The sequence below is a fragment of the Alosa pseudoharengus genome, unplaced genomic scaffold, assembly GCF_046254945.1.
Source record: "Alosa pseudoharengus isolate Yale_2024_CS ecotype anadromous, Long Island Sound unplaced genomic scaffold, YU_APseudo_1.1 YU_APseudo_1.1_scf_3, whole genome shotgun sequence".
Classification (NCBI taxonomy): domain Eukaryota; kingdom Metazoa; phylum Chordata; class Actinopteri; order Clupeiformes; family Clupeidae; genus Alosa; species Alosa pseudoharengus.
Window position 1 is genome coordinate 23,372,650 of NW_027468718.1, and position 27,015 is coordinate 23,399,664.

General features: G+C 41.5%; 1 protein-coding gene across 7 annotated transcripts; it reads left to right on the forward strand.

The window, feature by feature from the left end:
• Positions 1 to 138: 138 nt before the first annotated feature.
• LOC143100435 (LIM and senescent cell antigen-like-containing domain protein 1) lies at positions 139 to 27,015 on the forward strand. 7 transcript variants are annotated; one of them, XM_076263614.1, is made up of 12 exons: positions 139 to 253; positions 3,176 to 3,360; positions 16,933 to 17,092; positions 17,891 to 17,957; positions 18,204 to 18,324; positions 18,427 to 18,576; positions 20,990 to 21,140; positions 21,882 to 21,974; positions 24,708 to 24,756; positions 25,116 to 25,191; positions 25,553 to 25,731; positions 26,215 to 27,015. In XM_076263614.1, exons 3-11 carry the CDS (start codon positions 16,937 to 16,939, stop codon positions 25,689 to 25,691), a joined length of 1,002 nt encoding a protein of 333 aa, XP_076119729.1. In that variant the 5' UTR covers positions 139 to 253; positions 3,176 to 3,360; positions 16,933 to 16,936; the 3' UTR covers positions 25,692 to 25,731; positions 26,215 to 27,015. The 7 variants fall into 7 exon arrangements, with proteins under 7 accessions (XP_076119729.1, XP_076119730.1, XP_076119728.1 ...); XM_076263615.1 differs by lacking the exon at positions 139 to 253 and having other exon boundaries at positions 3,081 to 3,360; XM_076263613.1 differs by lacking the exons at positions 139 to 253; positions 3,176 to 3,360 and adding an exon at positions 6,504 to 6,851.

Below are 27,015 nucleotides of genomic sequence, written 5' to 3' on the forward strand. Positions count from 1 at the left end.
GCAGTGATTCCCAGCTTTTCGCGCAATGTTGAGCAAAGTTCTGCGGGGCGGGTCTATCTCGGTTGGATTAGCCAACAGTTCTGATGCAGTCAAATCCCCAGGAACCGAGGTTTCTCTAGCCGTTACAGGCAGAAGGATTTAACTGTTAAATAGATAAGACTACAGTTTTTAACCGACGAGCATCCTGAAAGAACGGACGGCAATCAACAAATTGTTCACTAGGGATGCTGGCTTTGGCGGAAATGACCGGCAGGTAAATGCATATTTTTGGAATGAAAGTAATCCTATTTAAAGGACGTAGCTACTGATTCTTATAATGCACTATATGTATTATTATTATTATTATTATTAATAGTAGTAGTAGTATTGCACAAACGAAGCATTGACGAATGACGTAAATTTCCTAGTAGCCTAACTGCGTTGATAGGCTAGTGACTGTAGTGCGTCTTATATCTTTTAAGGGCTCAACATGCTTCTGCGTCAACTCCACATCGTACTGTCTATGTGCGTCTTGCATGCGTCTTGTCCCCCCCCGTCCCCCCCCCTTCTCTATATAGTTCCACCCCATTGTTATCTCGGATGTGACCGTGACACTTTCAGCCTACAGTGGTTTGTGCTGCTGCACCAACACAAAATTAGGGCTATTCCAAGGCTTTCACTGATAATTCACGTGTAAACTACATTAGCGACGATAAGCCTCCTGTTTCAAGGTTTTGTTCAATGTCTTTTTAACTCTTTTCCGAGCTCAGACCAGCAACTAGACTAGACCTAAGCCAATTTAATTTACGTATAGCCTAGGCTAAAGTCATACATTGAATGAAATGTCTGTTGCCTGCAAATGTCTTCAACCCCACCCTTAGGGTGAACCCCCAGCAGATCTAAAATAATTGCATTTCCTGAGTGCTATCGTTACAGCAACTCCCAAGGAAGTGTGGTTATTAACCCTCATTTGAACACTTAGTCAAGTCAACAGAAGAGCTTTGCATGCGGTGTGTGATATGAGGAGTGGAACCTCACTGGAATAGTAAGTTGCCAGTCACAAGTGAAGATGAATATCAGCCCTCACATTAATTTACAGTTTAATACCAAGCAGCATGCTTCCATGATTGTCAGTAAATTTGAATCAACATGTTGATACAACTTTCCACACTCTTGATAGTTTGTGTCTAGATGCAGAAACATGCCCATCTGCCAAATATTTAGTTCAGAATATTTAGCCCTTTAGTTCATATCTGCACTGAGGTTCTATCATTTTTGGTTTCAATGTCATGTGCACATACTACATAGGCCTACTTATTAGTACCTGAAATCATTATGACAGTGTTTTTCAACCACTGTGCCGGGGCACACTAGTGTGCCGTGAGAGATCATCAGGTGTACCGCAGAAAATTACCCAAATGTCACTCACTGGTCCAGAAAAGCAACTGTTGCATCAAAGAATTTATAACCACATGCTCTCATTGATTGTATGATTGCACTATTTGTGGTATGCAGGCATTGTACAACGGGGGCCCCATATCCAATATTCACAGAATCATCACATAGCCAGTTCATAACAACAATTAAATTAGATATAGTCACCTACAAATGAAACAGAGGGCGCTTGTTTTATTGAGCAGGTCTTGCATAGAAGCCATAATAAGGCCATATTTGTGTATTATTTGAAATTTTAGGCTATGGAATGTTTATTTTTTCTTCACACAGGATGTTAGTGTGCCGTGGGACATTTTAAGTGTCAAAAGTGTGCCGTGGCACAAAAAAGGTTGAAAAACACTGCATTATGACACTTGGCTGAAAACTTGTCCTGTTCTGGTTGCATGTTGCCAATCTAGGGAGCACCTTCTGCATATCTGCATCAGGTTTCATAAAATTACTCGGCCGAAGTTGTTGCACCCATGTAAAGAAACATGGAACCTGACCAGAGCCCGTTTACATATAAAAGGGTCTGAAATTGTATGGTGCCACAAGTGCCCATTTATTTAACATGAATGAATATTTGTATTTGACTATGACAGTCATGCATTATAGTTAATTTAACTCTGGTTACAAGTCCGAAGCGCTAACCAGTAGGCCACGGCTGCCCCTGTTGTGAAGCAACGTGTTGTGAGACCAGCCAAATATAGGAACCTTGCTGAGAAATTGAGTGTCTATTGATGGATGTACAATTACTGAAAGTCCAACTTAGTTACTATCAAGAATTTTGGAGTCATTTTGACTCATCTAACATTCCAGTCTTACATCAAGGCTATCACCAAGACAGCATCTTACCATCTAAGCAATATTGCTAACATTAGAATTTCATGCTTTGCAATTATTGCAAGGCCCTGTTTTCTGGTCTTCCTGATTGATGAAGTGCTATATACTGTAAATGTCCCCTAAATGCTCCCTAAATATTTATATTCAGAGTAAATTGTGTATTGAGATGATCTCTATTGCACTTTAGTTCAGTTATAGTGACCTCCACTGGGTGGAATTGGGTTTGCCCAAGATTTTTTTTAATGAGTTAACTCTCCACTGTAACACTGTTGTCTTGGAGGTGTACAGACAGGGATTGATTGTGTTATGGCATTCACTGACAGAGTTGTGACTGACATGTCCTTAGGTAAGGTTGTTCTACTAATAAGTAAATTCACGTGTGTGTGTGTAACATCAGTGACACTGATTAAAGTTCAACATTGCCATCTTACCACTTACATCAGCAGTACATTACATGTTTGTATAGGTGTAACGCACATAAATCGACCCTGCTTATTTTATTGCAGCACCATCTAGTGTTTATAGTTAGTAGTACAATGTGGGATTGTGGTAGGGCCTTCTTACTCTATAAATAGCTTCTGAACTGTAGTGTGGCCATTGGAGGATTAGCACTGTATCTTCATCACATCTAACAACATCTAGTATGTGTTGTTTGTATCAGAGGTGTTCATGTTTGACAGATGCGATATGTTCAGTGAGTGTGCAATGATGAACCACCAGTAAGCCACATCAGGAAGTTCAGAGAAAGAGGAAGTTATGGTCTTATAGTTAAGACTCATGAAAGTGTGAGATGAAACCTGCTACTTATAAGACTAGCGCCTGTAGCACTAATGGGTTCATTGAGGACTATGTGACTTCTTTTCCAGACTATTTGACTGAAAACCTTATGAACACTTCTCTGCTTGATCCTGTTTTTCAGGGCTTCTAATAACTTCATTATGTATGAAACCATCAACTAAGGGAAATGCCATCCCGTTGTACAGGAAGTGATGTGGCTTTTCTATTAGAGGAGCAGTGACGGACAGGCCGTCTGTAAAGTAGCTGAACAGAGAGATGTGAGGACTACTCTTTCACTTCAGCATACAAATTCTGCATACACATTTGGTAAGATTTTTCTTTACTTTTCTGTACTCATCTGCATATAATTTTAGTGTGAACAACACACACACACACACACACACACACACACACAGCTTGTCACTGATAGAGGCAAATAAGTATCTTAGACATTTCCTCTTTTAAATAATTTCTGTGCAAACATCACCTCTGACTCAAGCTGATGGAGACCATCTAAAATGTACGGATTTATGGATATTACCATTTATTTATCAAAATCTAATCTTAATTGTTTTTCTTGTATTTTCTTTGATTTTCTTTGATAGCCTTGCAACTTGTTCTCCCCGTTCCGGAGAATCATGAATTGCCTTACAGCAATTGTGCATAGCTTACTATTTGTATAAAATCAATATTACCTTGAAAGTTGACATGGCTTTTCAGAGATTATCTTTGCCGGTTTGTACACAAATCCACATGTAGGCTGCCATGTCCAGGGGGGTGGTTCTAGGCATGAGTGGTATTTATGACAGTTGTGCAATATACAAATACTCTGCAACTGCAGGGGAGCCCGGTAGCAAAAGAGAAAGAAAATGAAACTGCATTGGATACCTCTACAGATGCTGGCAATCCATGCCCTAGAGGTGAGGTCAGTTGACTGCAGTTCATTTTAGGCTCAAAGGAGGGCAGCACATGTACTGCTAATCTCATGGATCTGCATGGTGTCCGTTAGTCACCCTGTGGCAACCTACAGTATGTACCAATATCCGACAACAAACCCAAATACAAAACTGCTATGTGATATAAAATAATCTATCTAAGTATCTTAATGGGTTCAACTCTGCATACGTGTACATTTCTATTTAACATCAGGCATAACAATTTATGTCCACTCATTGTCATATAGTCTGTTATTACTGACAGATGCTACCTACTGCACATTGTATTTTTCATTGAGTAAACATTGATCTAGTTTAGATCAAAATATGCTTTATGTTTTACAAATGAAGTTTGTTAACCTACAGTAAATATCATTCAGTTAACCACTTTTATAATTAATCTTCCACTTTGAATGGTGATAATGTTAGGGTGAAATGTTTGCCCTCTGTTTACAAGCCCCACTGTGATGGTTCAGCTCCTTTATTCAGCCCATAAACTGATGACAGTGGCCCTTTGTTGGGAGTTGTTGAGTGGGTTGCATTTTCTGTGCAGTAAACAGTGAGGCTCCACACTGTGTTGTGTGTGCACATAGAGGGGTCATGGTTTAAGTGCAGCTAGTTGAGGTGGAATTTCGGCAGGTTAAGGCAGGAGCAGACGAGAGACTGGTGCGGTGCTGACACTCCAAACACTCTTAAGGACAGACATCTCCTCAGGGCATTCATATCTCCAGAGCACTGCATGCACATACCTCACCTCTACTACCCCCCTATAAAGCTCCTGCGCCAGAGAGAAGCTCTGTGGGAGCATGTTTTACACCACTGCACTTACTATGGTGTGGCCATCAATAATATATTGACTCTTCTTTCTTTTCATTGTATTTGCAACTGAATGATGGTTTGTAGAAGACATATGTTCTACTGAATAGCGTTCCTGTGCAGTTCATTTATGTGCTATTCTCTTTTGAAACTGTTTGCCAGAGCGTGTTTGAGGGTTGTACTTTTTCACTCAATCCATAATAGTTTCTATTCAGGTAGAAATCCAAGCAAACCCCAGATGACATGTTTGGACTGTTCTATCTTCCATTTGATGATGAGTCTGTCATTCGTGTTGATTAGCTGTGTGGGGGTGTGGGGGCAGGGCTCCAGCTGTGAGCCAGGGCTGTGCCTCTCTCTGTTGGGTGCTGCTTCAGGTGGTTGCAGTGCAGCAGGTTCTCAGAGGAATGCAGACACTGTGGCCCTTGTACAGGCACCCTTTCATCTCTCTCTGATCCCTTGGAGGTCCTGACATGGTCAGTGATTTACACATTACTGAGATTAAACAAGGCTTGTTGAAGCATTTTACCATGGGCATTTCTTACCCTCGTTATCTACGTTTTTAGTTCATTGAATAACAGGAAGTAAGAAATGACTAAGTTGTCTTTCTGACATGTCTGATCTTTTATGCACTGTGATTCTTGGAAAGTTTTTGCTAGAAAAAAAAGAAAGAGAGAGTTTTGGGTAGTATACAAAAATGGTTAGCAGTTTTATCTTAAATATTTGCTTTTTGTGGTTGTGGCATATATAGTTCAGTCCGAATGCTTTTTTTCTTTAAGATGGCTTCGGACTGGGCTCAGTGAATGTGTGGGTCACCCATGGGTGTGAACTTGCAGTAGTACAGCAGCATGTCAGGAGTCAGCTGTGTGTTCTCTACACACATGACCCAACAGGCAGCTATGATCCGGGTGTGAAGAATGCAGTCAAAAGTTTGGAAATGTGTGCTGTTAGGGGGCCTACTTGGATTTTAGGGGCCCAAGAAGGTGTGATTTTTGCCAGACATTCATAAAATGGTGCTGTTAAAAATGTAGTGTCGAAATATGGTGTTGGAAAAGACAAATGGCTATCCACTTGTTATGTGTAAGTGTTGTTTATATGCTTTTATTAACAAGACAATTGACAGGAAATAAACATTCATCTGAGTGCACTGATAGTGTTTGGCTTTGGAAAGCTCCTCCACCTTCTTTTTTTCTCTACTCATACTCACACACACACACACACACACACACACACACACACACACACACACACACACACAAGCTCACACACTCGACACTATGCAACTAGTGAGATAGGGCTGCTAAGAGGGCTGCTTATCAGCCAAAGGGCAGTGGCCATCTTGGACTGAGACCTGTGGTGGGAGGCTCATTGTTCCTCCTGCTGTTTCTTTCCACTTGCGGTCGGAGTGGTGAGAGTGCGGAAACCGATATCCTATCGGGGAGAAGCGGCCCGTCACTGAGGCGTCCTGGCTCAGTGACACGGAGAACGGAAGAGGGAGTGAAACAGCGAGGACTTCGCCATGACCGAGCACAAGGACACGGAGGGACGACTAGAACGCCACATGCTGCCCAAAGGCCATCTGTACCTGCACCGCCACAGGGCAGGCAGAGAGGGGGGGAGGGCCAAGCAGCTGATAGGTAACCTGCAGCTGAGCCACTCCCCACCGCGGGTCATTCCACAGGGTGTGTGCCCTGGAGGTGTGTGTGTAAGTGTGTGTGTGTTTCAGGCAGACAGGCTGGGAGGGAGGGAGTGTGGAATGTTGCAGTCTGCTGCTCGGTCAGAGAGTGAAGGGGAGCTCGCTTGGAGGGGTTTGCCCAGGTGTGATCGGTCCTCTGTTCTCTGGCCTGTCTGACTGTGACTGGGAAGCCTGTGTGGATCAGTGGCACTTGGACTAGGGAGCGGTGATAGGAGCCCATACACAGGGCTGTCAGACTGGCCAAGGTGTGGCCGTCTTCTCCAGGTGGATATGAATTCGTTGCGGCTAAAGGAGCTATCGAACTCTGACCTGTACAGGCGCAGGCAAGAGAGGCCAGACAGTTATGCAGGGAGCCTTGCTCCGGAGCGGCTCAGGTGAGCTATATTCCCAGAGTATTTGCCTCTGCAGGTGTAGGAGACATTAGGTCAGGGCTGTGTTACATGCTTACTCAGAAAACCATTGAAGTCATTGTTGTTTATAATGCTGATGTGTGAGAATGTTGAGGTGAACTTCGGTCTCGAGTAATTTCATGTACACTGGCCTCAGCAGTTTACATAGTCCCCCACATTGTTGACTGCACCAGGATTTGAAGGTGAAAGGTTCCCTCGGGCATGGTGGCCGTGCGAGTGTGCGTCTTGCGGCAGTGTCTGAGCGGTGATCCTGCAGTGATTAGAGCTGCCTGAAATGCCAGGAATGCAGCGTAAGCGGCTGGAGGTGACTTTAGTGTGACGGGGCACTTTGTTGCATGTGACGGTCGAGTATAGACAGCCGCTGTGTCTCTCCTGAGGGTGACCCAGCTAAACCTTGTGATGCTTACTCAATTTGTTAGTAAGTTTGTCCTCTGATGGGGAGGTTTTTGTTTAATATTTGGATGTGTTAGAATTAGTTCATTATATGTCTGTGCTGATAGGTCTTCTTGGTTACTTCTTCAGCAACTGTAGAGACAGTAGAATGCCACTTGTAATTGCCACTGGCAAAAGCAGGTACTATTCCCTGTTTTAATGTGACTTTTCTGGCACATAAAAATGATCTCCAAAATCATGGTCATGTCCACTTTTCCCGTACCTCCTCCCATGCCCTGCTTCCCTTTCTGCTTCAGAAGGAAATGGAAAAATGTGCTCAGAGCTGTAATGGAGTAGAAGTGTCCACTGTAATGGAGTATTTTGTTTTGTTTTGCTGAAGGCAATGAATTGAATAAGATTTAGATCTCAATGGGACTTGCCTGGTAAAACAAAGGATACATGTTTTTACACATTCAAAGTAGTTCTTGAGAAGGATGTGAAATCTATTTGCATGTTTTTTATCCTCTTATTTCATTTTATTTGAAACCCTTTAACTGTGTTTGACCTGTGCCTCTTGTTGTATACAAAATCATCCTGAAACCATTCTGACTCCATAACCATTCATATGTTTTTCATATTTTTTCACCAAGAACATTTTGCAATAAGACTTGATGTAGTTCCCCTTTCCACAGTTACTATAGTTACTGTTTACTTAGTTGACGAAGCATGCAGGGTTTGTTTGGCCAGGCTGTCATGTTCCTGGGCCTTACTGAAGCACTCCAGCCCCTCTGTTTACCCAAGGCCAGTTAAGATGAGTTGGTTTGTGTACAGAAACCACTGCATTGTACTGTGTGTGATGCAGGCTGTCATCTGTACATGTTAGCCTCGCCTGTTTTTTAGAGTGTGCACACAACTCCAGAAGGGTTCCAGTTCAGTAGTCACTCCATGGAAAAATCGCTCATTACACCTGTGCCAGAGGGGTTTTTTATGTCAGTCTGATGACATTGGTAATTGTTGGAATTGGCAAGGTAGTGTAGTGTAGAGTAGATCTTGATTCTAGATGCATTTGCTGATGGCTTCACTTCATGGCTGTCCATCACCAGCTCGGTTCTAAGGAATTCTGAGGGCACATGGGAGGGTGTACTGAAACCTGCTGTTCCCTCAACCACAGTCTGAATAGTTATATCGGAATTCATACGACTTTTAGGCCTATGTCAATCTTGTTCGACATTCGTCAGAATTTTGTACTGGCGGAAGTTATTCCAAACATTTTACTGGAACTCCAGAGAAGTTGGGAGCACGCTCACTGATTAGCGTTTATAGCATCAGTCGGTGGAAATGGAGGAGAGCTAAGCTAGTCAGTCAGTCAGTCAGTCAGGCTAGCTGTGTGCTGTGGGTGTGGGCTTGTTTGTTGTTGTTTTGTGCATGCGGGTCAGTTCAGACTGTCACCATTCAACACTGGGGTATGAGTCTGATATTGGCCTCATTTGATAACAACTACAACAGCCAAAACAAAAAAAAATGTGAATTTGAGCAAAAAATAAAATAAAAACGTAGCTTACGTTTTTATGTTCCACATGCTTCCTTGTCACTTCATGTTTCCTTTGTCCCTTGTAATGTTCATTAGTTGTATTACTACTACTATTATTATTTTTTGTCCAAACCTCAGAAGCCAACCTGTGACCACTTCATTTTGAAGTCAGTCACTGCCTTTTGCATAGTGAATAATGACTTTGTGATGACAGTGGGAGGGGAAGTTGTTGCTTGTTCCACCTCTGCTTGTTTCGGCACAAGATCTCATCTGAAGATCTCATGTATGGCTTAACATCTTACCTCATGCCATTTCAACTTCTCTGGAATCACCAGCTTTATTCAAAGGGTTTTGATAAGCATTCATTATAAAGCAGATTACTGTGAAGGATTTTTCGTTTCCTCGGTTTTCCAATGAATCTCAGTGGAATGAAGACACTTGGATCGGTGTTTCGTCATGTTCATGTTTTGCATTGCGTTGTGCAACTCACAACTCAAAGATGTGTAAAAAAAACAAAGACAAGCATGAGTGCTGCCAATATTTTGCTCACTTGATTTATTGAGTTTCGTAAGATGTTCTGTACAGGTGTTCAGAGAAAGATGATTAAGAACAAACACTTTTAATTCTATTGTATCTGAGTGTCCATACATTTCAAACTGCATACAATGTAGTTAATTAACCTTAACCCAAATAAACTTACCTGGACAATGGTTGCAATCCTTTACGTGCTTGTCTCAAAAAAATCTGCTTTCATTCACAATACAGCTATACAGCCCTTTTCCATGAAATGTTACTAGGTCTTGAGCTGAGAAATCTGCTTCACTATGAATACTTCACTGCAACATCATTGCATCACCCTCACTGGTCGCTGATTAGGCCACCTCAAAAGTGGCTTAACGAAGCTTTATGCAAACAGGTTTTCCTACATTTTTAACCGCAGCAGAAAACTGAGTTGGGTGGCGCCAGACTAATTCACACATGACCCTGTTGCTGAATATTTCAGGGATTGACTGTATGTGTGAAAACTGCTTTAGTTTAATATCCTATACATTTAAGTGACAGGTTGTCTTTTTCATACAAATGTGGTGTGTGCATGTGTGTGTGTGCGTGCGTCTGCTTGCCTGCATGTGTGTGTGTGCGTGTGTATGTTCGCTTGTAAGTGTGTGTGGGGGTAATGGAGTGTGTGTGTGTGTGTGTGTGTGTGTGTGTGTGTGTGTGTGTGTGTGTGTGTGTGTCTGTGTGTGTGTCTGTGTGTGTGTGTGTGTGTGTGTGTGTGTGCATGGGTGCATGTGCATGCATATGCCATATGTCAACTGTGTGTGTATGTGTGTGTCTTTATGTGCGTGTGTGTGTGTGTGTTTGCCTGCTTGCCTACATGTGTGTGTTTTTATGTGTGTGTGTGTGTGGGTGTGTTTATGTCTGTGTGTGTGTGTGCATGTGTGCGTGCATATGCGATATGTCTACTGTGTGTGTATGTGTGTGCGTGTGTCTTTGTGTGTGTGTGTGTGTGTGTGTGTGTGTGTGTGTGTGTGTTTAAGCGTGTGTGTGTTTATGTGTGTGTGCATGTGTCCGCGTAACTCTGTGTGCGTGTGTGTGCCCACTTGAGTGTGTGTGTGTGCCTGCATGTGTTTGCATGTATATTTATGTGTGTGTGTTTGCGTGCATATGCCATATGTCTACTGTGTGTGTATGTGTGTGCGTGTGTCTTTATGTGTGTGTGTGTGTGTGTGTGTGTGTGTGCGTGCGTGTTTAAGCGTGTGTGTTTATGTGTGTGTGCATGCGTGCGTGTAACTCTGTGTGCTTGTGTGTGCACGCTTGACTGTGTGTGTGTGTGTGTGTGTGTGTGTGTGTGTGTGTGTGTGTGCCTGCATGTGTGTGCATGTATATTTATGTGCGTGTGTTTGCGTGTGTTCATGAGTGTGTGTGTGTGCATGAGTAGAGTACAGTCACTAAATGTACACATATAGTAATTTATTGTATGGTTCTCCATGTATGGAATTCCATGAAACTTGGCATGCATTCAGAGGGTGTCATAATGATCCTACACTTAAAATTCCGTGCAGTTTTGAACCTGTCAGCTAAAGATACCTGCGAATGCAATGCCTCGTTTCTGCTTTTTCATTTTTAACTAGGTGACGCTATACATCGAATGAGTGGATATGGGATGGGTTGACATGGCCCCTGGAGCCCAACATACAAAAAAATGGTCATCCTAGGCACTACGGTTCTCGAGATATTCGCAGAAAACTGTGTCCGGCCATCTACAGGCCAGTTGGTGTACAGTCACTAAATGTACACATGAATTCTTTTATTGTCTGGCCCCCCATGAACAGAATTCCACAAAACATGGCATGCATTCAGAGGGTGTCATGATGATCCTACACATCCAATTTCGTGCAGTTTTAACCACTTAACCACTATGCTACCACCGCCCCCTTATGGCCCAATTATGGAATGAGCCACTCCATCTGCTGAGAGCAGCCCAATGATTGTATCCATCTGTGATATCACATCTTGATGCTGTAGTCCCAGAGTAGGCTTGTAGAACGATAACAGATCAGTAAAAGTGAGTAGAGGTGCAGACTTTACTACTGGGCAATTTTGTATAAAACATTATTCATATAATTTTGGGGCTACATGGGAGCTGAGTATGATGAATGAATAGTAAAGGTTGTGTCATCTGTTTCTACTTGTATGTGTACATCTTATGACCGTGTGGCACTGAGATGTTAATGGACTGATTTATTTTTATCTCCTCAATATCAGTTGTCTCCAGCCATAAAGCTGAGTGGGTAGATGTAGCTCATCCTGCCGTAGCAGGGTAGTGTGTCTATGGAACTGTATGCAGTTTGTTACAACTGAGCACTTATTCTGACCGCCGCGCAGCGAAGCGGCGGTCATATAGGTTTAGTCAGAATTTTTCTTTTTTTTTTTTTTCTTTTACGCATGCCCAAATTTCCGTCAATGATTCCCGGGACACTGAAAGACCGGGGTACACGAAACTTGGTGGGCATGTAACCCCACATGGATAGCATGGAACCATCGTTTTTCGTTTTGATCTGTAGCCCCCCCGCTGGACTGGACCCCCCGAAAGGAGGGTAGGGCAGACACAGTTTTCTGTGAATATCTCGAGAACCGTAGGGTTTAGGAGGACCATTTTTTTTTGTATGTTGATCTCAAGGGGCCATGTCAACCCATTTCATGTGCACACATGTGCACAAACGCACAAACAGATACACACACACACACATACATTCACAGTAATCATACGTATGACACATACTCACACAGTAGACATATGTACGCTTGCATGCACAGGCACATACGCTGGCACACACACAAGCACGCACACACACACACATACACACACACCCACCCACACACATAACATAAACATGTACATGCACACATGCACACAATTCAAGAATTTCTCAGAATTATGAACAGGCAAGATGGAGGTGGGGTTGTATAAAATGAATTTTATATGTGGAATCTATGCACTAATCATGTTTTGGTACTTGTTGTCTAGCAGATACCAGTGAGAATTGAGTGTGGATAATGCAATTTAGTGAGACAGTTAGAATCATATAGGCCTTTCAGCGTGATCTATTTTTGTGGAAAAAATGTGCTGGACTGGGCGGCAGTCATATTTTGTACCGCTCTGCGGTACATCTAGTTCATGCAGCTTTAGTTGTTGCCAGAGGAAGATTTTTTTTGTGGAGAAGTGTTTTTATTAGGTAAATTCTAGTAAAGGAGCCTGAATTACCATTAAGTCTGTGTCCAGTTCTTTTATTTACATAACATTACACCTGATATGTGTTGACTTTGATATCCCTCTAATCAATGGCCTCCAAAGCCTACTTAAAGGCTTAGTACTTGTGCCCAAAAGAAAGCTGGGTGAATAGACCATAACACAGAGACAATAACACCATGTTTCTGTGGCTACACCTGTTGTTGTGGAATGTCAACACTGGCCAATAATAGGCCCTGCATTTATGGCAGTGCCAGCAGCTCCTTCAGTAGAATCCATTTGAGTGTTAGTCAACTACCACGACACATAAGCTTTCTTCTCTTCTAGGCATACGGATCCATGAGGGAGACTACTTCAGATTCACTCAGAATTACTAATTTGGACTATGTCGGCTAATCATTTTTTTACTGTGGGTGGAGATGTCTGTCTTTGGACCTGATTGCACTGTTTGCAATCAATAATTTGCTTCCTTCTCATTTCAGTTGCTATCGCCAGAATCTTTTTTAATCAAGGACGCTTGGCTCATGCACATCCTGTGTGCACACTGTTTTCTTTTTTAGTCTGCACATGTTTTGTGATTGTGTCAGTGTCTGGAACCTAGCCTGCAAATGTATGGGCCTGTTCTTACAGCCACAATAGGCAGGAGCAGGCACACAGGCAGGATGTGTCGATGCCTGTGACAGGGCAGTCACTTTCCAGAAGTAGAGGAGGGGGGAGGGGGCTGTGCAGAGCACCTACTGTGCACAGTTACATGCACACACACACACACACACACTCATGCACACACACACACACACACACACACACACACACACAGTGGCAGCTGCCAGCACCTAGTTTGGAGATGAGACTATACTGGGCGTCTATTTGTGGAATGATGAAAACATGCTGAAGTCTGGAATAGGAGAGTAGGTCCTCCCTCCTTTCTGTTTAAAAGTCCCCGGTGGAGCAAGATTGTACAGGGACAAAGTAGTTACAAATGTTTCACTTTCATTCATCACTTTTTTTCCATTACTTGTCTCAAATTAAATAGAGATTTCCTCGAGATTTGGAATGCTGTGCTCATATGCTTTGGTGCTGTTGAAACAAATCTTGAAACAGGATCTGTCATTTATATGAGTGCCACTGAGATGTTGAGCAGTCTCATAAACAACTGTCATTTACTTTCATGAAGCCAGTGACTTACAGTTTGGACAGCAGCTGTAATCTTTAACCATTTGCTTGTCTCTGTTGGCAGTAACATTCATGCACATTTGTTTGCAAATTAAAAAGTATATATTTTTTTATTTGTTTAATTCTAACTTAATATATTAGCAAGTATTGCCCCACCCCGATGCACACACATAAACCTATAGTGTAAACATATACTAGGCTATATTTATATATATATATATATATATGCTTCATGCTCTTTCCTCACAGTGTATTTGATTTACATCTCATCCTGAAGTGTTTTGTTTCTCAACACAACAAAAGCATTACAGATTTCACAATCCAGTCCTTGCAGCCTTTGGATCCACTTGTGCTGGATGTTTTTGAGACCACAGTTTATATCCCCCAGCTGCTGAACAGTCGCTAGATTCCTCTCTAGAAGGGCCAAACACTCTTGGCGCTTCCCTTGGACGGTTGTGCTCGTTGGGAATTTGCTTCACCTCTCCATGATCTGATGTGACAAGTCACGCTCGAGAGCATGTTATCCACGCAGGTGCAGGGGTCTCGCACAAGCCCTCTTGCAGACCCTTAGAGCAGCTCTATCTTGTGGCACAGTGAACTCTCCCTGCTCCAGGCTGTGCCAAGGGGTGGGCTCTTAATTTGACAGAGTGACCTAGCCTGTAGCCATCTCTGAAGAGGGGGTGGGGGAAAGGGCAGAGCCGGCACTGGCTGAGGCAGAGAGACTAGCCGACTCCAGGATTAGGGAAGTCCCTCTCTCCCACTGTCTCAGAGTCTGGGCAGCCCTGTGCACTTCACCTGCTGCGCTGTGGACGCGTAAGGGTCTGTTCTCTGCCGTGTTATTGTTCTAAATGGAGGTCCAGGGCAGAATGCTTCCTCCAGTGATTCCTGAGGACGGTGAGCCGCAGGTGGAGATGAATGGAGTTGGGCATGTAAATGGCGGAGATGCCGAGGTGCCCATCTCCAAGTCTCAGAGGAGGCAGAGTGATGTCAAGGTGTACAAGGAGTTCTGTGACTTCTACGCACGCTTGTAAGTGTTGACTGTTTGAGGAAAGTGTGCTGTGCCAATATGTACAGTATGCTGCACAAATGTTGAGGTTTGATTTATGATAATGGGCACTTGGTATTAAGCTGTGTGCTTTTAATGTTTTCAATGACATTAAATGTTAAATCCTGTACAAATATTTGCTGTGTAACTGAGTGACAGACTTGTGAGACTTTTTAAACAACATATCAGTGACTATTCTGTAATTAATGCCCAACAGAAATTGTCTGTTAAATGCATCTTTTTCTTTGTTGAAAAAAATAAGTAAGTCTGTCTCAAGTGTTTACTTTTTCCCAACAATGTGCATATAACAACACCCTTGTTTCACCTTGTTGAGTCTATGCTGCGCCTATCGCTGTGGCGTTCCTGCTGACAACAGTGGAATTGGAGTCAAGGTCTGTCTTTTATTTCTGTGGTGTCTTTACAGTCTGCCTCCTTTTATAGGCATCACAGTACAAAGCACCCTGGGTCTGGGGCCATCAGCATCTTGGCAGCATGTCTGTATGTTTATGCTACTGGTGCGTTTCGTTTGGAGCCACATTTTGGGTGTAGCTGCCAGGGGTTTGGCGTGAAGATCGTATTTTTGGCCTGTCAGTCCACACGTCCCCTTTGTTTGCTGCTGTGGAGTCACAGCCAGGAGAGGTGGAAATGCTCTGGGGATTTGTCATTTCCTCCCAGTGTTCCCAGAGTCGGGGAGTGTCTGCCATCCTCCTATACGAGCCCAACTATTCATCATGTCTGATGTCACAGAAGAATGACTAGTCTGCCTGTTTGTTAATGAGTTGCACTGAGCCATGAGAGCAAGTTTGCCTTCCCGCTGACAGCTGACAGAACAATGTCTTAAAGGGTCACATCCCATGAATTGCAGTGGGATACCGCTAACTACAGGGTGGTGCTCTAGGCTTTCATTATTGATATAAAGTTTGAGGTAATAGTGATCAGCTGAAAAGGCTGGAGTCATGAAGGAGGAATGTATTGTGCTAAGCATCACAGCAGCGCTGCTTTTAAATGTGCCTTCAGCCCCAGCGCTGGATGAGATGATGCAGTAGTCTTACTATGTGTTGAAATGGGAGCATGAGTAGTTTCCTGGCACCTCTTGGCTTTTACTAGAGCAGGGCCATACATGGATCTTTGGGCTACGTGTTTTACATGCTCCATGAGATATGCTGGAATTCTGACCTTTTAAACTGACCAGCGTGTTATTCTCACACCAAACATCTGATGAAAGACATTTTCTTTCTCTTGCATGTCTTTCTTTTAAAATCCTTTATTTGACTTGATTCTAGGTTTTAGTATTAGCTGCTGCTTAGGTTTTAGTATTAGCTGCTGCTTGGTGAATTTGAGGTAGTTGTCTGTGAACAATACCCTCCGTTGCCTCCATCTGAATTTGATCAGAAAATGGCAAGTGTGTGAGATTTGGAAAGTCTCATTGTGTTAAAGTTCACAGAGATTAGGTGCACAACCTACATCACTCGTATGTGTTTTCACAAAGGATAAAATGAGTCATGCTCTTAGTGAGCCTGGCATGCCCATTGTGTCTCCGAGTTTGATCTTGTCTTGGGAAAACTCTAAATGCCAGGCCAGAGATCGACATGTCAGGCCAATATTTGCTCCTGCAGATCTAAACAAATAACCCTAACCTTGCTTGTTTAAGAAACTTGGGTCAAACTGATATAACAGCACTATGAATTTCACACAAATGGACAAATATCCCACCCTCGTTGACAACACACGCCTTTGATGTGTTAACATAGTCAGATGGGTTTTCAATGTGAATATTTATTTGGAAGACATCCAGAGGCTTCACAGAAAGTTATGACTACAGTGGTTCTAATCTTCCATCGCTCTGAATTCCTGCTCTGTTTCATTTCACAATTATGTTTAGAGAACATGGGTCACTTTTCTCTTTTTCTCAAAAAGCAAACCTGATGGATACCCATTCAATGCTTATTTATGTAGATTACACAACATTCCTCTTTAGTTCACTACTGTAGGCAATGGCAACATCATGGGGGTCAAATAGCACAGACACTGATTAAATATGTGCCTGCTCTGTCTTTTAGGAAGACTTGGAGAGGTCTTTTAAGAAAAGACTGAATGTAATTGCACTGGAACACTATAGTCTCCTACCCAGCCATAGCGTGATGCTAACGGTTTCATTGTGTTGTTTCTACAGCAACATGGCAAATGCTTTGGCAAATGCCATCTGTGAGCGCTGCAAGAGTGGGTTTGCTCCGGCGGAGAAGATTGTGAACAGCAATGGGGAGCTGTACCATGAGCAGTGCTTTGTGTGCGCTCAGTGCTTCCAACAGTTCCCCCAGGGGCTCTTCTATGAGGTAGGCTTCTGCAACGAGAACAACAACAGATACAGTGAAAGCTCTACCACTGTGTACATATATGTGTCACTCACTGCATCATGAGAACTATAGGCATGTTTGGGGTTTTATCCAGTACTGAAAATATTTTATTAATAGATATATTATGCCTTATTCAATTAAGATATGCTATATTTGTGGAGAGTAACATCATTTTCATAAATTATTTCATGAAAACACCTCTGCACAAAATGGTATGTGTACACTTGGTAAATGCAGATCTAACAATCTACGCTCACTGGGGGTCACAGTAATAATCACATAATTAATGTATATTCATTTGAATGTTTCTGCTGACCAAGCCCTCTGTCTACCGTTGGTTGCTCTGGTCCCCACGCTGAGTCAGAATTGAACACAAGAATAGCAAGGTGGCCAGCAGCCACTACTGCTAGACCCATGAGAGCATCATATCCTTTCTTGCATCTAACATCAAAGTATTGCCTTAGGAGCAGTGAGTGCACTTCCAAAGCCACCAGAGGAAATAAAGTCAGTTTGTCTTTGAAGTGTGCTGTAGTGCTTATGTTCTCTCTAAGTTGAGAGATCAAACCATGTCCTTAGCCTAAAGGAGAGCTTTGACAACTAGGTGATGAATAGATATAGAGTACTGATGGCTTTGAAAAGAATAGCTGTCCCTTTGTGTTGTTCCAGTGACATCTAAACATACAGGTCAAACAATGATTATGCAATACATATGCTGTTCAGATAGGCATCAACATTTACAAATGATCACAACCCCTCTCCCCCCTCTCTCCCCTTTAGTTTGAAGGCCGTAAATACTGTGAGCATGATTTCCAGATGCTGTTTGCTCCATGCTGTCATCAGTGTGGTGAGGAATATACATTACATTACAACCTACAGAAAATTCTGTTTCTATATGAAGGAAGATCTATTTTAACAATGCCTATAGTTCATCCACCCTTGATATGTATTGTGTATTGTTCAGTGTTCATTACCTGTTTTAATTTATATGTAACGTATAATATTTAACAATACATTTGACAATAATCTTGTTTTCCTGGTAAAATGATTTTTATTTATTCTACACAAATGTAACAGTGCTGTATGCTTGCAGGCGAGTTCATTATTGGCCGTGTTATTAAGGCCATGAACAACAGCTGGCATCCTGAGTGTTTCTGCTGTGATATTTGCAGTGCTGTCCTAGCTGATGTAGGCTTTGTGAAGAATGCCGGAAGGTGAGTTCAGACAAGCTAACTATAGATTTGCTTTCACCTTTTTACTTAAATGAATGAATTCATTTCCATGACAAATAACTGCTCAACCCCTTTTTTTGATAGACACTTATGCCGGCCTTGTCATAATCGAGAGAAGGCTCGTGGCCTGGGCAAGTACATTTGTCAGAAGTGTCATGCCATAATTGAAGAGCTGCCCCTGATCTTCAAGAATGATCCATACCATCCAGACCACTTCAACTGTAATAACTGTGGGTCAGTAAAAGCCTTTTCTAATGGCCACATACTTTCCCTCTTTTGCATTGTTGACATTCACCTGAAGAACTAGATGTAGCAAAATTGTAGAGAAGCAACCTTAGATGTAGCAACCTAGAGTCAGTAGATGGATTGGTTATAGTGTAAATTCCACAAGTTCACCTTTCATGTTCTCTTTTGGGTCATAACATCTGTCAAATGATCTCTATAACCAGGAAAACTCTGAGGGTCTATTGCTTGGAATCGATCCCTGTAAAATCAATTATCTCAAACACATTGTGGATATAGTTGATAATTACAGTGCATGAAAATGCACTGTACTGTTCTTCCTAGGCTTCTTATTCTTCTTCTTCTAACGCAATTAATGCAGCTTCAACCGCTTAACGTAGAAACTTCATTCAAACTATGTTACGTAGGTCTTACTTAGGACATGGGTGCTTTGTATTTTTCAGCTTTGTAACTTTTATACTTTTTAAACTATTAATTAAAAACTGTTCAAAATTTCCCCATAGACTTAACATGGGCTGATGACATCACAATAGAGCCGTTAAGCAATTAGAATCCTATGGCAGGTGTTCGGGCCAGCTGCATCAACTGCCAGTCTCAGGCTTTAAGCATACAAACTGGCCCTATTAAGACTACACATCCTGTTCAACTGCTTCCTCTGCCAAAAACTGTTTCAAAATAAAAGTCCTCACTACAATATTTCACTGTTAAACAATTTAACCCTTTAAACTACTGAACTTTTATCTGTTCAGCCATTGTAACTGTTACTTGTCATCAACTATGACTCCTACCCACTGTAGCTAGTTAGCTAAGATAGCTAAGTAACTTGGTTAGCATAGTTAGCATGCTAGCATGTTAGCATGCTAGTTAGCATGCTAGTTAGCATTTTTAGCAAAACTGTTAAAAACGATTAGCTAAGTTAGCTAAGTCACATGGTTAGCATAGTTAGCATGCTAACATGTTAGCATGCTAGTTAGCATTTTTTGCAAAACTGCTAAAAATGATTAGCTAAGTTAGCTAAGTCACATGGTTAGCATAGTTAGCATGCTAACATGTTAGCATGCTAGTTAGCATTTTTTGCAAAACTGCTAAAAATGATTAGCTAAGTTAGCTAAGTCATATGGTTAGCATAGTTAGCATGCTAGCATGTTAGCATGCTAGTTAGCATTTTTTAGCAAAACTGCTAAAAATGATTAGCTAAGTTAGCTAAGTCACATGGTTAGCATGTTAGCATGCTAGCATGTTAGCATGCTAGTTAGCATTACTGTTAAAAATGATAAGCGAAGTTAGCTAAGTCACATGGTTAACATAATTAGCATGTTAGCATGTTAATTAGCATAGTTATCATAACTAATAAAAATTATTAGCTAGGTTAGCTAAGTCATATGGTTAGCATAGTTAACATTTTAATATTGTTAGCATGCTAGTTAGCATAGTTACTTGGTTACCATTATTATCTTTAACATAGTTAGCATAACTACTAGCAAACATTGGAGCCATTCCAACTGTTAGTTATCGTCAACTATCTGCCTAAATAATTTAACCATTTCAATTATCAACCTATTTAACTGTTCAGTCATTCCAACTATAGTAAACCTTATCTACCAAGCAAATAATTTAACCATATGAACTCATCATATTTTTGCATTTTCATGCACTGTATTTCCTTCAGGAAATGCTTTTCTAGTTAACATTGCAATTTTATACTATATACAATTGTATAAAGAATTAATATGTCTCTTGTGGTACTAAATTCCCCAAATTGAAAACTTACTCAGAAATACAGGCCTGTGTATCTACTATTAGAGCCAACGGAAGCAATAACTTAAGACACTAACATGTTTGAATGTTTCTTCATTGTCTACTTGTAATTTGATCGGTCATCCGTCTGCACTGTCAGTATGACGTTTAATTACTCATGAAAGTCAGCTGGAGTTCTTTGCCTTATAAGTGATGGAACAGTTTATGTGGTAAAGCCAGAACACGTTCTCATATGCCAATTCCTCTCCTAAATAAGGAACAACACGAGGGGCAAGAGTTTGTATTGGCAGAGAGCTAAGTTAAACAGCATGCTGTTACAAGACAGAAAATTCTTATTCACTGGAATCACTAGCTGTTTCTCTCACTGTAGTGGCCTTTAATACTGGCCTTTAAATGTAGGCTAAATGCCTGTCGTGAAATATCTTTCTGAATGACATGTAATATCTCTTTAACGGTTGGTGATGTCCAGCTCTGGCCTATGTTTGTGGATTCTCTGACCCAAAGCACATGACCACACTGAATTACTGAATAGCCGATATGGCTGTCTAAAACATAATTAAATGGCATAATGTGGCTTCAAACATTATAGTGCCTATTTTAAAAAATGAAGATAGTTTTGTTGAGTTGTATGTTTTTCTCTGTGTAGTAAAGAGCTGACTGCAGAGGCCCGTGAGCTCAAGGGTGAACTGTATTGCCTACCATGCCATGATAAGATGGGTGTTCCTATCTGTGGTGCCTGCCGCAGACCCATCGAGGGCCGTGTGGTGAATGCCATGGGCAAGCAGTGGCATGTGGAGGTATGTTATCTCATGTCATTCGATCACTGTTATACTTGCCAATGATAGAAGCCTTAAAATGGTCATACGGTGTTGAATGTTATTATGAGCTTTTCTGTATAAAACCTAAATAGTATTTCAAATATGCAGTGCTTCATAATGTTCCTCAAATCAAGGCTATGTTCATCTATTTCCATCTTGTTGTGTTTCTGTTCCCATCAGTACTGTGTTCTTTTCTTCTGTCCTGTCCATGCTATTTCTCTCTCTCTTCCTCCCACTTCTCTCCACTGCTTCCATCCTCCAGCACTTTGTTTGTGCAGTGTGTGAGAGGCCCTTTCAGGGCCACCCATACTATGAGCGAAAGGGCCATGCCTATTGCGAAAGACACTTTGATATGGTGAGGTGGGGAGGGACTGTCTCTTGCCATACCCTCGTCTGCATTCTGCCTGGCTTCCTTTAAGCACAGCCCTGCTCATTGCCAACTCTTCCCCCATTAGTTTCAGAGAACACCCTCTTCAGCGATGAGACTGTTGACAGGACCAATATTAAAATATTTCTGTATTTCGTAATGAGTGATCGCCTTCTTCTGCTAGCTCAGCATAGGGGTTAGTGTTTGCTCTGAGCAGTCCTGGCATGGTGCTGTCCTCCTCTCTTTCTCCTCTGCCATCCTGTCTGCAGCTGAGTGTACGCTGCAAGTCCTAATATGACTAGTCTGAGAATGAAGGTGACCTAACCTATTGGGCTGGGCCTGTGTACTTTCAGCATTTTGTGTGCGCTAAGTGTGAAAAGCCCTTCCTGGGACACCGCCATTATGAGCGCAAGGGCCTGGCATATTGTGAGACACACTACAATCAGGTAATGTTGTAATACCATCTTAGAGGTGTCCAGAATCAAGGAAAAAAAATGTCTCTGTTTGAGGGTTATTTGGGTCCATGTCTTTCTTGTAATAATTCCCAAAAGGTCCGATAATGCTGCCATGCCTATTGAGTCATTCAAATCAGAATCCAGGAAAATGGTTGCTGCACTATCTCAGATTTTTACTCAAAGTTTGTCTACATAATGTTTAGGTCCTTAAAGACCTGTAAAATATGTTTGATCAATTCCAGTGGTTTATTATTGGATTTTTTTTTTTTGGGGGGGGGACTTTTATGCCTTTAATGCGACAGGATAGTGGAGAATGACAGGAAGTGAGTGGGAGAGAGAGTCAGGGTGGGATCCGGAAAGGACCACGGGGCGGGAATCGAACCCGGGTCGCCGGCGTACGATGCAGGTGCCCCAGCCAGTTGCGCCATGGCTGGGGCTGCCTTGGATTTTTTACACTTTAATTACATTATTATACCTTGGTTTCTTCATTCTTGCTCCTGAGGAACTATATCTAATTATCTATGGTGCAACATTGTTACTTTGTGCTTTGTCCATACATTAAGCTAGTTCCACATACAGGAGTAGATCTTCTCTCAGGGAGAGCTCGTCTGGAACACCATTCATAACCATTTACCTCAGACAAGAAAAATGTCAGGCCAATCAAGCGACGAGAGGGGAAGACAAAACCGTAACTTAGTGTGATAAACAAAAGCAGTAACACCTGCAAACATAAAAAAAAATGCAGCTGGAAAATGCAGAAATTTATTTACAGCAAAGGTAGACCCACATACATTGTTTCCCACATACAAAGTTAGTGCCCGTTGCGATGCAAGTGTTGGAAACGAATCCCAATCATGAATCACCAGGCTCTATTTACATCGTGAATGAGTTTGGATTTTTCTAGGCTAACCCCATATACCATTTTAGACTGACTGAAAAACACATCCTTTCTTTGTTTTATCCTTAAACCCTTTATGCCCATTATATGTTAGTTAACATAAGATATTGTAGGCTACTTCAAGAAAAACATTGATACTAAATGTTTACAAAAACATGTTTAATGTTTCACGAAAACATGTTTGTCTTCCATCCTACAAACTTTGGGCTGGCTATGAATAATACTTTTTAAGTATAAGTATATATACTCTTTTGATCCCGTGAGGGAAATTTGGTCTCATTTATCCCAATCCGTGAATTAGTGAAACATACTCAGCACACAGTGAACACACAGTGAGGTGCACACACTAATCCCGGCGCAGTGAGCTGCCTGCTACAACAGCGGCGCTCGGAGAGCAGTGAGGGGTTAGGTGCCTTGCTCAAGGGCACTTCAGCTGTTCCTACTGGTCGGGGTTGGAACCGGCAACCCTCCGGTTACTAGTCCGAAGCGCTAACCAGTAACCCACGGCTGCTCCCTTTTAAGATATTATTGGCCAAACATTGCATCCTAGATAATGTGTTTTTTTCAGCTTATCAAACTAAAAAACTAAAAAGTAATGTCAGGGGCTAAAAGAGTATGAAGGCATTGGCCTATGGCATAAGCCTAGGATTTGAACAGAAATATTTTACAGGACTTGGTTTTGGGACCCATTCATGGTATTGACTAGCGTGGAAATCCAGACCCAAATTTAGAAAGATTTAGGGTCTGGCTATGAGTAATGAAAATGGCCCAACTCGAGGGGCGGCACCAAGCATGCATTTGAAAATTTCACTGCACGCAACTGGATAACACTTAGGCCTACCCTGACAAAAGTTCTCGCAAGAGAAAAATTTGAATTTGCTCAGCAAGCCGTCTTCTGTTTCTCTTTTAAGGCCAAGGCTAAGTCGTTCATTGAAGCGGCCAAAGCCGTTTCAAACAACTGGTGTTCATCCGCAGCCATCTTGCAATGTTTACTGACTGATTCCGGACTTTGACGTCGCAAAACTGTCGTCATCTGTTTAGCTTGCCTCTGGCCCGCCTGTATCAGATTCACCGGTGTAATTGGTGAAGCTTGGCTCCAACGGCATGGGTAATGAGCATCATTACTGATTGCCAGAGAGACTCGCTGAGCAAACTCAAATTGTGCTCTCGCAAGAACTCTGGATTTCATGGCAGGTAAACTAGGTTTGAATAAATTCTGAAATAGTGCAGCAACCTTATCTAGTTTGATGTGGAATGAACCTATTGGAACTTTGCATGTAGTGCTGAGTGCAACACTGGCTAAACATATGTAAATGTGAATGGCTAAAAGTGTGTGATATTGGTACATAGAGCACAACCAGCCATGCTTTTAGTATTGGATCGATCTGTTAAACTGCCATTTGAAATAGAGTATGTTGTGAAAGTGCAAGCTTTTACTAGTGTAATAGCACCATCTGTTGGAAGAAATGGGCATGTGCATGTTTTTGTAGACTGAAGGACATATAGAGCCCTGATTGAAATGGCAGGCAAGGTGCAATGTCTGTCAAAAAGTTCACATCCTTGAATTATAGCTATCATGTAGCATATGGGAGTATTGAGCTGACTCATCAATGTGTTCAGTTAAAGTCTTGCCCCTGGTGTTAAATTAGCAAGTCAATTTTGCCCTGTTATTCCATTAGCTTAGTAGACCTAAGACTTTGCACTTTGCCCATCATTCAAATTAGGGTCCATACGTGTCTCCATTTTCTGCCAGTACAAATGCAACTTACTGACACAATCAGACAAATTGCCAAATGCCATGATTTCTCTCTATTTACATCTGACAGTTGTTTGGTGATGTGTGCTACCACTGCAACCGTGTAATTGAAGGAGATGGTGAGAGTTCTGGTTTACAATTCATTCGTATTGGAAATGCCTCTATGATGTGTTTTATCCATACATACTATCCATACATACATACATCACATCTATTCATGCTGATTTTTGGTTTACAATTCATTCATATTGGAACTGACAACTGTATATGATGTGTTTTAATCTACATACATCCAACATATGCATTGAGCATTAACCTTGTTGAGTTGATATGTTTTTTTCTACACGTCAGCAATTAGATGCAACTTCCAAAATAACTACCTCTATTGTATTCCCTGAATACTCCGCTAGCGAACATGAAACACCTAAATCTAATATTAAAACTGTTGTATGATTATTTTTTCTGGTTCCCTTTTTAGTTGTTTCTGCCTTGAATAAAGCATGGTGCGTCAACTGCTTTGCCTGCTCAACCTGCAACACCAAGTTGACCCTCAAGTAAGTTTTGAAGTCTCACGCACACACACACACACACACACACGCACGCACACACACACACACACATTCATACATAATATATGGAATAAATGTGTAAATTGCATGTTATTAAGTGATCTGTATGGACTACGAAGTGACGGTGGCTATCCTGTCCAGTGTATGTTTCTTTTCTTTCTGGGTAATTAGCTCATTTTCTCAGCTGTTGTGCTGCATTCTCTCTCTCTATACCTCTAATAATTTCTTGCCTTTCTCTCTCTCTTTCCTGTGGCTGCCCTCATCATCTTCTGCACTTCTGTGCTTTCTGCTGTTCTCCCTGTACTTCCCCTTTCTGTGTGTTGGGCCTTGGGTTGTACTCGCTCAGGGATAAGTTTGTGGAGATTGATCTGAGGCCCGTGTGTAAACACTGTTATGAGCGCATGCCAGAGGAGTTTAAGCGACGCTTGGCTAAGCGTGAGCGCGACTCCAAGGAAAAGAAAAAGAAAATGGCTACCTGTCTGTAATTACTATTTATCTTCCCTATCTGCTTCTTTTCATTCATTGGTTAGTGCCATTTCCTCTCATCTTTCTCTACCTGTGTTGCATCTTACAGTTTGGTTGTGTTAAAGAATCTTCCATCTTTTATCATCTCCAGTTTTATAGTTACACGATTTCACACATAAGAAGTTATAACCTTAGTAATAACCTTTTTCTTTAATACATTTGAATGTTAATCTAGCCTCATTTTGGATTGCATACTTTCATCCCCCGCACCTTATTGAAGTATGACCACTATGTATGAGTCCTCAGCCCATGATTGATTTCAGAATATTGAGGCATAACTACAAATATTAGTTACACGGACAAACATAGTAAAAGAGTAGTAGTAGTAGGAGATTTTAAAAGATAGCTTTTTAAATAGCTGTGATTGTAGGCTTCAGCGTGATCTGGTATACATTTATGCCACTCTTGATAAATGTACACAAATTTACTGTTAATCAAAAATAGGTATTGTTTTTTACATCCAATTTAACTGTGTTTTTACAGGAACAAATTTGTTGAATTTGATATGAAACCGGTGTGCAAGAAGTGTTATGAGAAGTTCCCGCTGGAACTGAAGAAGCGGCTTAAGAAGCTTGCTGATACGGCTGGACGAAAGTAGACAGCAGCATGCATTTAGAGGAAATGGACACATCTGCTGTAGAGGACAGGATCTGATTCTTTATGTTTTATGTATGGCTCAGTTATTTTCACTATGACTTTTAATGAAAATGTGTGTATTATGTAATGTATTGCATTAGTTGACCTGAAATTGGAGACTACTGAAATGTTCCTCGAATACTCTCTTTTTTCATAAAGTCTAACCATTTCATGAAATGCTGTTACATGTTGGAATGAAAACATAAAGTGGAAATATAAAAAAGTAAGAATTAAGAGGAAACACTTGCTCTCTCATAAACTTTATTGAGATAAAGAACAATCAAATCAGTATAAAATAATGCCTCAGGTACAATAACCAAAGTATGAATGCCTTTTTTACATTTACTCTGTCTCCTGGTTCAGTTACAAGTCACTTAAGTTTGCCATTGCTGAGATTTAATTGTTAATTATAGCTTGCTTTTTGTATTGTATAACAAAAACAATGCACATTCCTGTTTATGATGTGACTGATGCAACGTTCACAGCTTTCATTATCATTATTAATATTTTGCTTTTATTTATTTGCCAATATTAAAATGAAGATATGTGCCATTGCAAATAGACAACTTGTTGGCTTGATTTCCAACATGATTTTGGCCGCATGTGGCATTTAAAAACATTTGTTATCCAATAAAAAATATAATTTCA

Coding starts and splice junctions, on each gene's coding strand:
- LOC143100435 (XM_076263618.1), top strand. CDS start 14,563: ATGGAGGTCCAGGGCAGAATGCTTCCTCCAGTGATTCCTGAGGACGGT. Junction 17,093..17,890: donor CCCAGGGGCTCTTCTATGAG/GTAGGCTTCTGC, acceptor TCTCCCCTTTAG/TTTGAAGGCCGTAAATACTG. Junction 21,975..24,707: donor GTGAGACACACTACAATCAG/GTAATGTTGTAA, acceptor TACATCTGACAG/TTGTTTGGTGATGTGTGCTA.